Raw genomic sequence first — 16102 nt, forward strand, 5'->3', positions numbered from 1 at the left:
CATGTCTGCTTCCAGATGCACATCTTTGCTGCTAGGGGGAGACAGATGTTCACCAGAACTTCCTTCTGCAACGTGTGCTGATTGTGCAAGGTAAGCAAACATTTGCCCTGCTTGCGCTGCAGTTTTTTGCTTCTGCAAAACCGCAGGAGGGGTGAAGCAGATTGAGGCAATCCTGAGTGCTGGCGATACCGTACACTGCTAATCTCTCCCAGTTGGCCCTTGCTGAGGCATGGCCAACACCACCCTTCGGTAACATGGCACATGGATGTGCTGACTGGGGCAAATGGGTACCGTAATCCAAAAATGGCTGGAGGGGCAGCAGGTTGGCAAAGGCTGGTTTTGACCTATGAAAAGCCTTAAAGCAGCTCAGGACTGCAATATCTGAAGGACAGCCTCTCCACATACAAACCAACCTGTGGTCATCATGCGAGGACCTTCTGTGTGTGCCTCCTCCACAAGAGGTCCAGAGGGTGGCAACAAGAGAACGGGCCTTTTCTGTAGCTCCCCATTTATGGAATGCTCTTCCCAGGGAGGCTCACCAGGCACCTTTGTTACATAACTTGAGGCTCTTGGCAAAATCATTCTCCTCCTCCCAGGCCTTTTCCTAAATAAACGATCCATGGCCTTTTAAAACTATGCATGGGGGTGTGTGCATTGTTTGTTACTATGCTACATATTGTTATGAAGGGACGCAAGTGGCGCTGTGGTCTAAACCACTGAGCAACTTAGGCTTGCCAATCGGCAGTTTTAATTCCCACGACGGAGTGAGCTCCCATTGCTCTGTCCCAGCTCCTGCCAACCTTGAAGTTCGAATGCACACTAGTGCAAGTAGATAAATAGGTACCGCTGTGGCAGGAAGGTAAACATTTCCGTGCACTCTGGTTCCCATCACAGTGTTCCGTTGTGCTAGGAGTTTAATTCTGCTGGCCACATGACCCAGAAAGCTGTCTGTGGACAAATGCCGGCTCCCTCGGTCTGAAAGTCCACCTTTGACTGGACTTAACTGTCCAGGGGTCCTTTACCCTGTGGTCTTTGGATGAAGAGTGCAGGATTTTAATGAATAATAGCAACTTCGTGTTGAAATTAAATGAATTGGTATGTCTAGCCCAGGCATAGGCAACCTTGGCTCTCCAGATGTTTTGGAACTACAACTCCCATGATCCCTAGCTAACAGGGCCAGTGGTCAGGGATCATGGGAGTTGTAGTTCCAAAAACATCTGGAGAGCCAAGGTTGCCTATGCCTGGTCTAGCCTATGTCCACCTGGGAATAAACAAAGCACTCCACCCTTAAGAAGGCAGCACCCATTACAGAGTCAACCTGGAGGCTGACTCCATTCTTTTCCCATTAGATAGCTATCGATGCCTCCTCAATACTGCTGCTAAGATGATGCAGAAGTCGCTGGGTCTGAACAAACACTTTTGAAAGTGATCTACATCCAAGAGCCCCCCCCCCGTTGTCTCCCACTTCAAAAGGGTCAGTGTGGTTTAGTGGTTGGACTGTTGGAATAGGGTCTAGAGCTCACTGGGTGATCTTGGGCCAATTGCTGCCTCTCGCAGGTTTGTTGTTGGGATTAAACGAAGAAGGGGAGAAAACCATATACATCACCTTGAGCTCCCTGGAGAAAAAAGGCAGACTATAAATGCAACAAATAACACTGAAACCCAGAAAGACCAAGACACAAGCATTTTCTTGAAAAAAACACAACTTTTTTCCCCCTCTGAATATCTGATAAAAGTCTCAATTTGATTGGCACGCTTCCTCCGATACCAAAGGTCACCTGAGCACAGCACAGCACACACATACAGACATACACGCAAACACACAGTCAGTACAAGAAGCGCCACCTCCACACTTGTAACATCCTGAAAGAAAAGGTTCCTTTAAAGGGGGGGGGGGGCTTGCAGGGAAAGAAGAGAACTGTTTGTCGCATTCTGGGCTGTGTAAATATCCTTCCAACCATAGCAAAACAAAAATCCTAGTTTGGTTTCTTCCTCTTCTCTTGGTTTGTTTTTGTTTTTTGTTTAAAAAAAAGCTTTTCAAAATACATTTCTTGCTGTGGCAGCACTTAGGAATGTTTTCGCTTGCTATTTTTATACACACACACAAAAGAAGTGTGTGTTTGTGTTTGGCTAATAGCTCTCCCAGCTGAGTTGTGTCTCACAGGTGGGAGATCATTCTTGATCTAGAACAGGATTTGTCTGCCTGTGGCCCTAAAAAAAAATAGTCATCAAAACATGGGGAAGATACATTCAATGTCAAAACTACACGCTCTCCCTAACTGCAGGTGCCCCAGCTACAAAAAGGAAGTGCCAATTTAATCTCAGAGCCTTGCAACCTCCAAGGAGGGTTTGGGATACTGTGGCAAAATCAGTTTCTCACCTCCGACCATTCTCGGAAAAGCAGAATACAGCAATAATGCCTAACGCCCACAAACTGCTTCTGAACCCGGCCGCCTCTGATCTGAGATTATGATCAAGTTGACACACTGTCCAATCCTCATTTACAGACCGTCTAGTCCTGCCAGGGATGATTCCCAGAACCAACAGGCATGTTCCACATTCCACTGATGCAAGGCGCAGCCGGCAATTTGACCCCAATTTTGTTGCACCTGCCAAGAGTGAGCTGTCCCACTATTTTTTTAATGTGTTGTTTTGCTTTGCTAGATTGATATTCAAAGCAATGTACAGAAAAGACAAAGCCATAAATATGAATCAAGTTGAAAGCATCTTTACGCTGGGGAATTCTTGCATGTATTCTCTGCTGCTTGCAGTTGCTAATGGCAAAGAAACTGTTTAGGGAGGTTGCGGAATGGCAACCTTTCCTCAGAGAAGCCAGAGTCCCTCACAAAAAGGAGGGTAGGGGAACATTGCTCTGTGTTGATCTCCATTTGGAAACTACCAGCCATCCTCGTCTCCCCACTAAGGACCTAATCTAACCCAACAGCTCTTGACCAGTAAGAACAGAGGGCATTCTTGGCTGGCACGGTCTTGGGCCAGACCAGTCTGGCCATTAAAATGGCTTTTAGCCTACACGAGCAGCAGCAGCAGCAGCAGCTTGTAGAAACCAGAGTTGAATGCAAACCCTTCATAAAACAACTCCCTGGAAGTGGAAATTCAGCATATTGAGAAGGGATCTCACGCAGCTCTGCTCTATGTTGTGCTAGCTTTTTACCTGCAGGGAGTTTTTAACAGATAGGATGCCAATGAAAAGCCTGGTATTTTCCCCAACCTACTCCCAAGACCCTTTTATTCTGTTTTATCTGATCGCCCTTGTTTGAGGATTTAGTTAATGGCTATAATCCCACTCAAATGTTAAAATGTCCAAAAGGTATGCACAGGGCAGAACCTAATTCATGTTTGACTGACTTTTCCAACTGCCTGCAGTACAGGAGGTATATACAAAGTAGAACTAAGGAACTTGTTCTGTCAGCACACAGATTTAAACTAGTGCAATAGATTCCCCCCCCCCAATGCTCTCTCCTAAATATGCTATGGGTTCCCACCACCAACCATCCAGAGAAAATTTAGGATCATGTGCAGGGAGGGGGTGTAGAGGAGGGCAATCTACTGCACAAGTTCAAATCCTTGCACAGATACAACATGTTAGCTGGAGATCACCACTGGGCACTGCAAATTTTACTTGCGGAAAGGTATCTCTCCCACCTCCCTTTTTATTACTTGCCTGAGTTTCTCTCTCTCTCTCTCTCTTTATTAAGGCTTACGGTGATTTAGAAGTGATGGTATTTTAGCACAGTTAAGGTTAGATTTCAAGCTGTGAACATCCCAGTTGAAATGCAAACACCCATGGAGTGCTCGAGGAGTCTGGGCTGCGTTTTTAAAGTGTTTTGTTTCTGCTGAAATTTCTGAGGACAAAAAGCCCTCCCACCAGGGGTGCTGTTAAAACCCAGGAGGCCCAAGCCTTTTGCATCTGACCATGTGACTCCTATCTATCCCCCAATCTGCAAGTCAACATGTTTGTGCTCCTATACATATTAACCATCATATGCAAATTTCATGCAACTGTGTCAGGGCTTGTCCACACTTGCGCTTCTCCAATGCCTAGGAAGCACAGTTCTGAGCCGTTTCCTCCAAACAACGAATACCGTAGCAATCTGCAGAAAACCCGATTGCAGTTTGCTCAATTGAACACTAGAGGGCGGTTTTCAGGGGGAGGGGAGCAACTGGGCGAGAGGAAGTGCAGATAAGCCCTCATCTCAATTGGTTTCTTGTGGGAGGAACAAGTGCAAGGAAACCACTGATTTAACCCAATAACATAAGAAAATAGCCTCTAAGGCTGTCAATATTCTTTTAGTATTTTCTTTTGCCATTTGAAGTTAAAGCAGAGGCTTGCTGGTTTAAGTAAGTGGGCGGGGGGGGGGGAGGAAGAAAATGGAGTAAGGTTGCCAACTTAAAAAGCTTCGATTCTACTGGAAAGATTCAAATTCCACAGTCCACTTTACAGCTTCTGAGACCTAGAGGGCATGGTGTATACACCAGATCCTTTGTGTCACTTCATTCCTACCTAGCAGGACCAGAGGGCGGGGATGATGGGGAGTTGCAGTCCAATATCTGGGGACTCAGTATTGAAAAAGGTTGCTCTAGGGCAGGCATCCCTAAACTGCGGCCCTCCAGATGTTTTGGCCTACAACTCCCATGATCCCTAGCTAACAGGACCAGTGGTCGGGGAAAATGGGAATTGTACTCCATAACATCTGGAGGGCCAAAGTTTGGGGGTGCCTGCTCTAGGTCAAGTGCCATTGGGGCAAAAGTACCACTTGACCTCCAGCCACAAGGTGGCAGTCTATTTAACAGAGAAGGGTGGGGGCTCATCCCTTGACAAGCCAAGTTCCTATGACTAGGATTGTTTTCACAGTCTTCTGCTGCTGGCGCTTATAGTGGCTTCCTACTGCAGGCAGTGGAAGTTGCTGCTGTTCCAGGTTAGAAAATCCCCTGGATATACAAAACAAGCATGCGAGAAAGATTCCAACTTCGCATTTACTCTGCCATGCTTTTAAAACTGTGCATGAATATTGGAGAGGTACCAGCAACACCCCCAATTTATACTCTTGAAACGGTACAGTCTGTTGTTCCATGTGCCTCTCTTGAACATCTAGGGTTGGTCTCATGTTCTAACCACGTTTACTCAGAGGTAAGTCCCATTCACTTCAGTTGGGTTCACATGCAAGTGCTTACAAGCAAGCTCCAGACCCTTGGAGCACAATCCTGCCCACGCTTACTCAGGAGTAAGTCTACATTCAATGGAGAGCTGCTGCCCTAATCTCTCTAAGGTGTGGCACCCGAGATTTCATACAATAAAATAATCTGAATTTTTTAACAGATTCCAAAGCTGCTTTTATATATATATATTTATATATAAAATAAAGCTCCCTCTGCGCACACACACACACATGCTTGCCATGCAGCACAATCTGACTGCTTACTCAGAAGCAGGTCCCGCAAGAGGGCGTCCTGCTATGTAAGCACACAAAGGACTGCAGCCTTCGTCTCCAAAAGGCCACTTTGAATAGGGGCGATGGGAAAAGGGCTGATTATCTTCCAACGTTAACAACCCGGGAGGACTTTGTCCATTCCACTGCAGGCAAGAGACTGCACAGCAAAGCTTTTTTAAAAAATGGGGGGGCGGGGGCGGCAGGGAGAGAGAAGAACTACCTCTCTCACCAGCCAGTGCAGTTTTGCTTAAAGTGAGAGGGAGAGAGAAAGCTGCAGGTGGGGAGCGAGGTTCATTCCCTCTACAAAAATGGAAGCCATACTTTTCCAAAGTTAACAGGATAAACCTCCCCAACCACCTAACGTTCACCTTGTGTATTACGGGGAGGTGGGCCTTAAAAATGCAAACTTTGCTACCATTCGATTTCTTAAAGAACATCATACCCCCCCCCAAAAAAACCCTCAAATCCTTGTGCAGTTTGGTATAGTGCAAAGAGTGGCGATCCAATGAGGCATTTCCCGGCAGTCTGGTTCCCAAAGCTGATCACCCTCATTTTCAAAGCATGAGGATGATAGGCGCAGGCACCTTGGAAATGTGCAACACATGTGCAAATGCCGCTGAAATAAGGCAGCGGTGCAAGAATGGAAACACACTCCTGCCGCTGCTTATCGTTTCAGCGCGGTTCCCTCTGGGTACATTTTGGCTAAAAGCAGATTTTATCTGAGGACCATGGATTCCCATTAATAGCTACCAAACTTTACAAAGTCTGTCTTTCAGACAAGTAGCCATTTTAGCTACTACAAGAAACATCTAAGGGGTTGAAGTGTGGCACGAAAATATAAAAAAAAACAAAGGGCGAAAAATTTAAAACCTTAACGGGATTAGTTTGGTTATAAAGACCTGGCTCCTAAAACAAAAAAAGGAAAAAATTCTAACAGCCTAGCTAAATATTTATGGAGATGGGTGAAATTTGAGTAAGAATACCAACATGTTTCACAGGTGCGATACTTGAGGGGAATGGGGAATCAATGTTCACTTTCCCAAATTAAAAAAAAAAGGTTTAGGAAACAGCTGCAATGTAGACTCTCCCACTGCACAAGAGCGACCCCTCCCCACCCCAAATGAAAGGGAGACCCCAAGGCATGAGGTGGTTGGCTGGGAAGGTTGCGTAGAGTTCTCCAGAAAGGTTATGCCTTTGCAGTGTGTCCAATGACACAGGTGCAATGGACTAATTACATTTAAAGCACATCATTCTGGCATCTGGTGCATTTAAGTGCAAGCAAGCTCACCACTGCTTGGTTCGGACCCCACCCCACCCCAAGAACAGCTACAAAATGGCAATTACTCCCCCCAAAATAAGCAGTTCAGAAGAAGGTGGAAGGGAGATGGAAAAAACAGACCTAAATGAAACCTCAATGTTCGACATTTGGCAAGGTTCCTCCAAATACGAAACTCAGAAAATCCTGATTCCAAAATTAAAATTCGAGCCAGAATTGTCGGGTGGGAGGGAGTTGCGAGTCTTGTCACTGAGATTTCAACTTTGCCACCCACATCTGGCACCCAAGTCAAAACCTGCCGCAGATCCATTTCCTGATTTCCTGCCAGCACACACAAAATTCGAGAAAGTCTGGGATTGCACATACGGAAGTTGAAGTGTTCTTTTGTGTGGTCAGAGCAACTTGCAATTCATTCCGGCTCTTGTGGGGGGAAAAGAGCAGGTTGCCTTTCCCGTGGATAGCTTATTTCTTGCAAGAGACCAAGGTATTCAAACCCACCATGGGACCATTCTTAAGCCAGGTTGCAAAAGTCTGGACGTTTCCTATAATGCAGCCTTCTTCTCCGTGCCTTGGAAGGTGGAGGTGGAAGAGAGAAGGCAGGTAGTGAATGAAGACGGGGAGATAAAACTTCTCAGGCTCCAAGGACACCCTACAGATTCGGCCCCCCCCCCAAAAAAAACTGCATCAGAGTCCTAGATTAGACTCGTTACCTTCAAAATCTATACAAAAACAAACAAAAAAACACCTTTGTGTTTCTGAAAATTGTGTTGCAACCAATATGTGAAAACAGCTGAAGGGCTGGGTCTGGGCATTTTCCTTTCTGTCTAATGCCTGATTCACCATTTGTTAAGCAGACCAAAGCAAAATAATGAAAAAGAAAATGCAGGAGGAGAAGAGGAGGAAAGCCCAGGTGCAAAAGTCTGTGTTCTCTGTTAGCCATGGGATAAAAACTTGCTCTCCTTTCCACTGAAGGCAGGAAGAGCAACCATTGGCTCGGCCTGCCTTGAATTGGCTCTTTGGGTTCGGCAGCCTTCTCACAGGGCACTGCTGGCTGCCCCCCTCGCCTCAGACCCTAGAGAGCAGGGGTGGGGGGCCCTCTCCAAGGGTTGCTGGACTCCAACTCCCATCAGCCCCAGCCAGCGTGGCCAACGGCCAGGGTTGCTGGGAGCTGCAGTTGAGCATCTTCTGGAAGGCTACAGGCTCCCCACCCCTGACCTTAAGGCTACGAGAAGGAGAGGAGGTAAGGATATGGGGAGAAGGAAAAGAAATAGCTTATTTCAAACAGAAAACACACACCCCCCAAAAAAGGCTCGATCTTCACATGTGTGGATGTGGAAAAAGCTGCCATTGGGCCGAGAAAGGTTGGTGGCAGGTCTTTTTTTAAAAAAAAGGTTAGGATAAAAGAGCACCAGAGTGTTCCTATTGTGGGCGTCGAGAGGGCCTGCCTGGGCCGTGCACAGCTTGGGAAAGGCAGAGGTTCACCTTCCTTCCTCCTTGCAAAGCTACAATGCCACCGTCCGCGGCAGACTCTCTCCTTTTTCCTGAGCCAAGGCACAGATGGGAGTCCCCACCTTGGGTGGGGGCAGGGTGGGGGAGAGGGAGGTGCTGCCAGGAAGGGGGCGGACGGACGACCAGGCTGGAAGGCACAGAAGTGCAAATCGCGCGACGAGGAGGGGGGGAGCCCGGGCGGGCGGCCTCCCCGGAGCTGGGCTGCAGGGAGACTCGGCTCAGTCGACAAACCGCTGGCAGGCCTTCTTCCAGCGACAGGCCGTGCACCACATGCTGCGGTTCTCCATCCCGTACACCTTGCGGCACTTCTTGGCCTCGCCGCGAGGCTTCCTGGAAAGAGGCAGAGCAGAAAAGGCCGTTGAGAGAGAGGGCAAGAGGGGGACCTGCCTGCGCAGACAAGTCGAACGGCCACCGGTTCAGAGGGCGGGAAGCAGGAGAGGGCGGGCCTCGGTGGCAAAATGCCCACTTCTCTAAGGCAGAAGACCCCAGGGTCAACCCCAGGCATCTTCAGCTTAGAGGAAGGATCGGTTAGCAAGTGATGCAGGAAGGTCGCACTCCAAGAACCTGGGTAGCTCCTGCTTGCTGCATGCTTAATACTACACCCATCTGACTGGGTTTCCCCAACCACACTGGGCAGCTTTCAAGAGAACATTAAAAAAAAAGAATAAAACTTCAAACATTAAAAACTTCCCTAAACAGGGCTGCCTTCAGATGTCTTCTAAAAGTCAGATAAGTTGTTTATTCCCTTGACATCTGTTGGGAGGGTGTTCCACAGGGTGGGTGCCACTACCGAGAAGGCCCTCTGCCTGGTTACCTGTAACCTCGTTTCTTGCAGTGAGAGAACTGCCAGAAGGCCCTCGGACCTGGACCTCAGTGTCCGGGCTGAACGATGGGGGTGGAGACGCTCCTTCAAGTATACAGGACCGAGACCGTTGGAGCGAGATGGACAGATTGGCTGGCCTGTGCATACCCAATACCTCTCCATTCCAGGGCAAGCAGAGAGAGAGAGATGGCGGGACGTAACAGAGAAGGGAATGTGCTTCTGTTTGGCCAAGGTGAAATGTAGCCCTTATAGATCTATCTATCCAAGAAGCAAAACCAAAAAGCATTCAAGGCTGCTTCTAAAAGGGACATCTACAGTGGAATAGACTGGCTTTCTTCACTTTTTAAGTTTTCTTTTACAGGACATCTGCATGACCTTGCAGGCGAAGCATGCTCCTCTCCTGTTTTGCCTTCTGGTTTTCTCCAGAATGCAGAAAATCAGACCCTTCCCCCCCCCCCCGCGCGACTCTCTCTAGTTTAAAAAACACATAATGGAACAGCTGAGCACTTTCGCCAGCTGAAGATGGCAAGTGGCCTGTTTGCTCTCTCTAGGAATCGACTCCATCCCTTTAACCCTTCACTTTCCAAACAGCGCTGCTTTTATTGCAGGTTTCTTTTCACACACACCCAAACTGCATCACAGGGTCCGTGGTCACAAGCGCAGGATGGAGTGAGAGAGGTTGGGGTGGGTGGGTGGGTGTCCAGAAGTATTTAACCCTTTCCTCCCACCCCATAGCCCCAATCAGCACCCCACCATCACCAGCACATTTGGGGATAGGAAAAGGTGGAGCTTATGTGGGTCCTGCAAGTCTGGAAGGAGAGTTGCTATTTCACGGGCAGCTTAAAGCTGAACAGACCTCAATTGGGCATTGCTCAACTTTCTCTCTCTCTGGAAGCACCTCAAGTGTCAAATGGTGCTCATTCTACTCTGGTGGCACACATGCAAGATTCTATGTACAGTATGCAAGTAACAACTCCTTTCCCCTTAAATGCACCTCCACCCTAGATTTTAACATGAGTTTCAGGCAGACTAGTGTGGAAACCAAAACCTTTTAAGAGGCTAGGGGGGAGAGATGCAAATTTCCGTTCTATTTTCAGAACAGAGACACCAAATCGCGGATGGGGGCGATTCACGCGGATGGCCAACTCACCTTGTGCCCGTGGCAGGCTTTGGCATGGAAGAGGGCACTGGTGGGTGCCCCTTGGCAGCGGGCACAGGAGGGACCTGTGGGCGCTTTTCTCCTACGTCAGCAGGCCGGATAGGGGTTAGGCAGCCCTGGGGGGGGGGAGGAGAAAAAAATATTGCATCGTGCCCTAAGTGTGCAGCAATCAGAGCAGCAGCGATACAACACTGGGCCCTGGGGGAGGGGGGAAACAGCAGCAGGGGAGGAGATGGCTATCAAAGGCTGCTAAGCATGGTAGCTATGCTCTGCCTCCAGAGTCAGACACAGCAATGCTTCCGAATACCATTTGCAGGAAACCACAGGGGGGAGGAGAGGGCTTCTGTGTTCGAATCCTGCTTGCAGCTTTCCCACAGGCCTGTGGTCGGCCACTGTGAGAAGAGGATGCTGGATTAGATGGGCCATTGGCCTCATCCTGCAGCGCTCGTCTTATGACCAACATGGGACAGCTACATCTTTTGCCGCCAAAGACGCACCCACCTACCAACCAACCAACCAACCAACCAACGAGAGGCATCTTAATTAGAGGCAATGATGGCCAGTGACTACACCAATGGATCCCTGTAGCCAGCAGCCGCATTTATTTATTTCAAATAATTGTGGGGTTGGAAGGGCACCCGAGGGTCACCTAGTCCAACCCCCTGCCGTGCAGGAATCTTAGCAGCATCCAGGACAGATAGCTGTCCATTTACAGTGTTGCCTCGCTTAACGAATGCCCTGCTTAACGAATTTTCCGCTTAACAAAAGGGTTTTTCGAGCGGAGGTTGCCTCGCTAGATGAATTCGTTTTATGAAAAATTCGTCTAGCGAATCGCGGTTTCCCATAGGAATGCATTGAAATTCAATTAATGCGTTCCTATGGGCAAAAAAAATTTCAAAAAAAATTCAATTCAAAAATTCAAAATTCTATGGGATTCGCTAGACGAATTTTTCGTTATAAGAAAAGACCCGTGGAACGAATTAAATTCGTCTAGCGAGGCAACACTGTATATTTATTACCTTCAAATACCACCTGTTCTTCTAAGGAGTTTAAAGCGGTGTACACCGTTTCCCCCAGCCCATCGCGACGACCACCCTAAAAGGTAGGTTAGGCTGAGAGACGGCGGCTGGCCCAAGGTAACAATGGCCAGTGAGAGCTTCGTGGCTAAGTAGGGGATTTGAACCCTGGTCTCCCAGGTTATAGTACAACACTCTAACCGCTGCACCACACTGGCGGAGGGGAGGGGAGGAGACGAGCGTGGCCCTCTGGGTTACTTACCGGGGGGCTTTTAAAAAGGACAGGGGGCAGAGGTGGGAAAAATGTTGGCTGCTGCCATGATATGCTGATTTCCATTCCAGTGGGTGGCACTTTCAGATCAGCCAGCACGCCAGCAGGACCCGTTGCCTGGAAATCAAAGCAAAGTGGCATTTCTTGTTTTGTTTTTAAGAAACCAGCAGGTCACCAATTTTTGAGGGTTGGGGGACACAGGAAAACCAGGTTCTGCCCCGTATTGGGGCTCCTGAGCCATCCTTATGCGGTGAGCATTTCTCCCAGCAATTCATAGCCAACCCTCACTAAACCAGGGGTGGGACACGTCCGGCCTGGGTGGGCCAAATGCTGTCCCCCACCCCCGGTTTCTCTCTGCAGCCCTTTCCCCTACCCAGGGGCCACTGTTCGAGTACTTTTGCACGGTTGGAATACATCCTTGACAGCCAGTGGTGGCAGCGTAGTGGTTAAGAGTGCTGGGATAGGACCCTAGGAGGTTGGGGTTCGAATCCCCGCTCAGCCGTGAAGCTTGCTGGGTGGCCCTGGGCCATTCACTCACTCCCAGCCTAGCCTACCTCACAGGGCTTTTGTTTTGAGGATAAAACGCAAGAAGAGTATGCAGGCCGCCTTGAGCAAAGGTGGGATACAGGTGTAATAAATAATAATGCTTGCCTGGAAGCAAGATAGAGAGATGTTTTACGCGTAGAAGCCTCTGACTTTTGCATAGCTGGAACATAATGATCTATGGTGCAACGGTAAGAGTCCTATTCATTGCTCTGTCCCGTTTTGCCTCTGGGCAAGCGGCCCCCGGAAGGTTGCGCATGAGGTGATGCGGCCCCCTCAAGCTGAAAAAGGTTCCTCGCCCTTGCCCCAAGCTCCAGCCAGCGCTCCAATCCGGAGAGCCCACCTGGTACGCATGGTCGGCCTGGATGTGGCAGACACTCGTGGGGGCCGATTGGCTGAGGATAGCCATGTGCGTCGGCTGGCTCAGTTGAGGCGCCGCGGAAATGTCCGGACTGAACGAAGGAACCCCTGACGCTGGCTGCACCTCCTCCAGGGCGGGAAAGGCCGGGGGCACGGAGGAGGTGGGGGAGACGGGCGTCAGGCTGGACAGGCCGTCCGTCAAGGAGTCCATGTTGACGTCCAGCTCCGTGTAGTAGAAGTCTTCCTCCCCGTCGCTCTGATCCAGGTCAGCTTTCCTTCTGGTGGAAGAAAAATAAAAATGGAGGGGGGCCTATCAGCAGCCATTGGAATTAGGGGTGAAGAAAGATTGCACACGAGGCAGGGCCAGAATAATAATAATAAAAAAGCTCAATGGAATAATTCTACTGATGGGTGCTGATGGCGTCTCCCTTCTGCGATCATAGCCTTCAGCAACCCAGTGCCCTCCAGATGTCTGGCACCACAAATCCCACCAGCCCATCCAGCACAGGCTGGTGGGACTTGTGGTCCAAAAAATCTGGAGGGTGCCAGGTTGCCAAAGGCTCTCCGATCATCACTACCTGAAGGTTCCCGATACGCCAAGAATTTTTCAGCTTTTTTTCAAATTCAAAAGATGAGGGGTGCTAAGAAGTTATAACGTGACTGGGGAATTTGAAATATATTTTGGTTAAATTAATACAATTAAGTTTTTGTTTGGTGAGTAAAATTGCATAGAAATTATTCAAAAGGATTGCCAAGCACTTTATTTATCATTAACCTAACCTTTTCAGAAGGTGAAATTAAAATTCTTTCCGAAAACAGCTCCTGTGCTTCTTCATCAAACGTAGACTTACCCAGCTAAATGTTGTCCAATCACAAAAATAGATTTGAGTTCCTCACACCCAAAAATGTATTTTTTAAGAATCCCTCACTGAAGAAATTTGCAAAAAAACAAAAAACTGGCCCCCAAAAATGACATTTCCTAATGCCCAGCTCAGCTGTCTTGTCACCTTTAACTGAGACTGCAAAGCCAGTAGTTCTCAAACTTTTTCCCCTGTGGGCAGCACTTTCACAATAAAAATTTGCACCACACTGTTTTTATTGCTTGCTTGATTTTTTTTATTGATACATACATTGGAAAACACAACTAGGATTGTCCTCGGTATCTTTCGATGTTCTCACTCTCATTTATAAAATATATTTAACCCTATTCAGCAAAAAAAAAACAACTATACTATAAGACACTGAAATGTGTAATTATTTATTTTATTGCCCTTTGAGAACCACTGTTCTAAGCCATGAAATATCCTGGTCCCCAAACCACGAAAGGCTTTATAGGTCAAAGCCAGAGCTCTGAATTGGGCCCAAAAAACAGACTTAGAGCCAGCACAGCTGGCATAACACAGTTAATAATCCAGGAGCCACACTGTAATAACTGCAGTTTCCCAACAGTCTTCAAGGGCAGCCCCAATGTATAGCACATCACAGTAATCTAGCCTAGTGGCTTCCACAAGAACACGGGAGCTTGAAATCTATGTAGCAGCGGTTGAGGCTGGGGCTGAACCCTATGCAAAGCCTATGTGTCCTGCCACAAAATTTGGCTCTTCCATGTGCCTGAAGCCCTCCAATACTTAGCTCCCTCCCTCCTGCCATCAGTCGGTGCCTCTGCACTTATTCTCTAGTTGCTTCTACAGATTATGCGTTACTGGTTGCAAATACAGTGGTACCTCTACTTACGAATGTTTCTACTTACGAATGGAGCTCCGTCCGCCATCTTGGATGCGGTTTAGATAGGATTTTTTCTACTTACAAATTTTTAGATAGGGTTGCTTCTACTTACGAATTTTTTCTCCCAATGCATTCCTATGGGATTCGACTTACAAATTTTTTCGACTTACAAATGTGTGTTCGGAACGCATTAAATTCGTAAGTAGAGGTACCACTGTACACGAGTCCTACACACATAACTCTTTTCCCTCTTCATCTTCGCGCTTTCAAAAATGGGTTTTAAGCGTGCAAATGTGTAAACATTTCTCCCCACTCCAAACCCAACCTGCCCATGGTGCCAGCAACTGAACGGGCCCACCAGGCCCAAACCTACCCCAGATGGATGGTCCTGATGTGTTTCTGCATCCCAGAGGAACTGCTCAGCACCTTCCCACAGTTCTTCCACAAGCACTTGAACATCACCTTGGTGGAGTTCTGTAAGAAACAGGAGAAAGGACCATTTTCAGGCCCACCTCGGAGTCTCAACGCTTATCCTGGGGACTAGAAACCTGTTTAGCCCTGGAAGGTTTGGGCTAAAAGGCTATCAAGCAGCCACAATCAGAGACTTGTAGAATCACAGATTAAAGGCATATTATTTTCCATTGGGGGTTGAGCTCAACAAGCCCGACAGTAAGAGATGTTCAGTAGTGGAACAGTCGCCCTCGGGAGGTTGTGGACTCTCCTTCCTTGGGTGACCACCTGTCAGGAATTCCTTAGCTGAGATTCCTTCATTGCAGGGGGCTGGATTGGATGACCCTTGGGGTCCCTTCCAACTCTACGATTCTTTCCCAAGATGCCACCCTTGCCCCCACTCTCTCACCTTCCTCTTCCTGGGGATGGGGTCACCAAACAGGAAGTGGGTCGCCTCGGTCTCCTCCAGCTCCGACTGCAGCGAGGGAAGGAAGCTGGCGGGAGCCTCCGTGGACAGCGGTGGAGACGGCGTCGAGGGGGTGGAGAGGTCACTGGGAGGGTCCCAGCCCCAGTCGCCGCTGTTGTTACTGCTGCTGCTGCAGCTGGAGGACATGGCCGGAACTTCCTTCCAAACATCACCGTTGGTTTCTGCCGCGGGGTAGAAAAAAAAAGACGTCAGAAGTGCACATCGCTCGCTGGCCACCCCAAGCATGCCTAAAACACTTTTGAGCACCAAAAATAACCAGGTGCCAGAACGATTTTCATTCTGAGGGCCACATCCCTTTGTGTGGAACCGCCCGAGGGCCGGGTGCCAGCAGGGCCAGAGTGAAGAGCCAGCAGGGCAGTTGATGAAGCGGGTTTCGTTCCAACCATGAAAAAGTCAGAGCTATGCACACCTTTTTCCATGCTCCATCCCAGTACGTTTCTAAGCACATTTCAAAGTGTTGGTGGTGACATTTAAAGCCCTAAATAGTCCTGTATACCTGAAGGAGCGTCTCCACCCGCATCGTCCAGCCCAGAAACTGAGGTCCAGCACCGAGGGCCTTCTGGCGGTTCCCTCCCTGTGAGAAGTGAGGTTACGGGGTACCAGGCAGAGGGCCTTCTCGGTGGTGGCACCCACCCTGTGGAACACCCTCCCACCAGATGTACAGGAAATAAACAACTATCTGACTTTTAGATGACATCTAAAGGCAGCCCTGTTTCGGGAGGTTTTTAATGTTTATCGTGTTTTTAATATTCAGTTGGAAGCTGCCCAGAGTGGCTGGGAAAACCCAGCCAGATGGGTGGGGTAAAAATATGATGATGATGATGATGATGATGCAAGTGGAGATCCTGGTGAACAAGGCTAAGCTAGGAGTGCAAAGAGCTTGGCATGGGCACGGCACCCCAAATGGTCCCGTGGCAGCTTAAAGAGTAAAAAATAAAAATAAAAAAATTGCTACAAAAGCTGCGAGTAGTGCATAATGCTGCAGCACAATTGCTGGCAGAGGTGAGGCCTTGTCAGCATATAACACCTGGAC

The 16102-nt window shown here is 48.5% G+C and overlaps 1 protein-coding gene across 2 annotated transcripts in view; it reads right to left on the minus strand.

Annotated features, from left to right (window-relative positions):
* Positions 1-6382: 6382 nt before the first annotated feature.
* SLC2A4RG (SLC2A4 regulator) overlaps positions 6383-16102 on the minus strand; it is a 40115-nt gene continuing 30395 nt past the window's right edge. The window contains exons 4-9 of one of the 2 annotated variants that reach the window (XM_035122367.3): positions 14992-15230; positions 14506-14606; positions 12391-12685; positions 11496-11621; positions 10209-10333; positions 6383-8565 (exon numbers count right to left, since the gene is read on the minus strand). In XM_035122367.3, coding sequence (XP_034978258.2) covers positions 8454-8565; positions 10209-10333; positions 11496-11621; positions 12391-12685; positions 14506-14606; positions 14992-15230 — 998 coding nt within the window. In that variant the 3' untranslated portion in view covers positions 6383-8453. The remainder of the gene's footprint in view (positions 8566-10208; positions 10334-11495; positions 11622-12390; positions 12686-14505; positions 14607-14991; positions 15231-16102) is intronic. The other variant, XM_035122368.3, reaches the window with a different exon arrangement.

The sequence above is a fragment of the Zootoca vivipara genome, chromosome 7 (assembly GCF_965207765.1).
Source record: "Zootoca vivipara chromosome 7, rZooViv2.hap1.1, whole genome shotgun sequence".
NCBI lineage: Eukaryota > Metazoa > Chordata > Lepidosauria > Squamata > Lacertidae > Zootoca > Zootoca vivipara.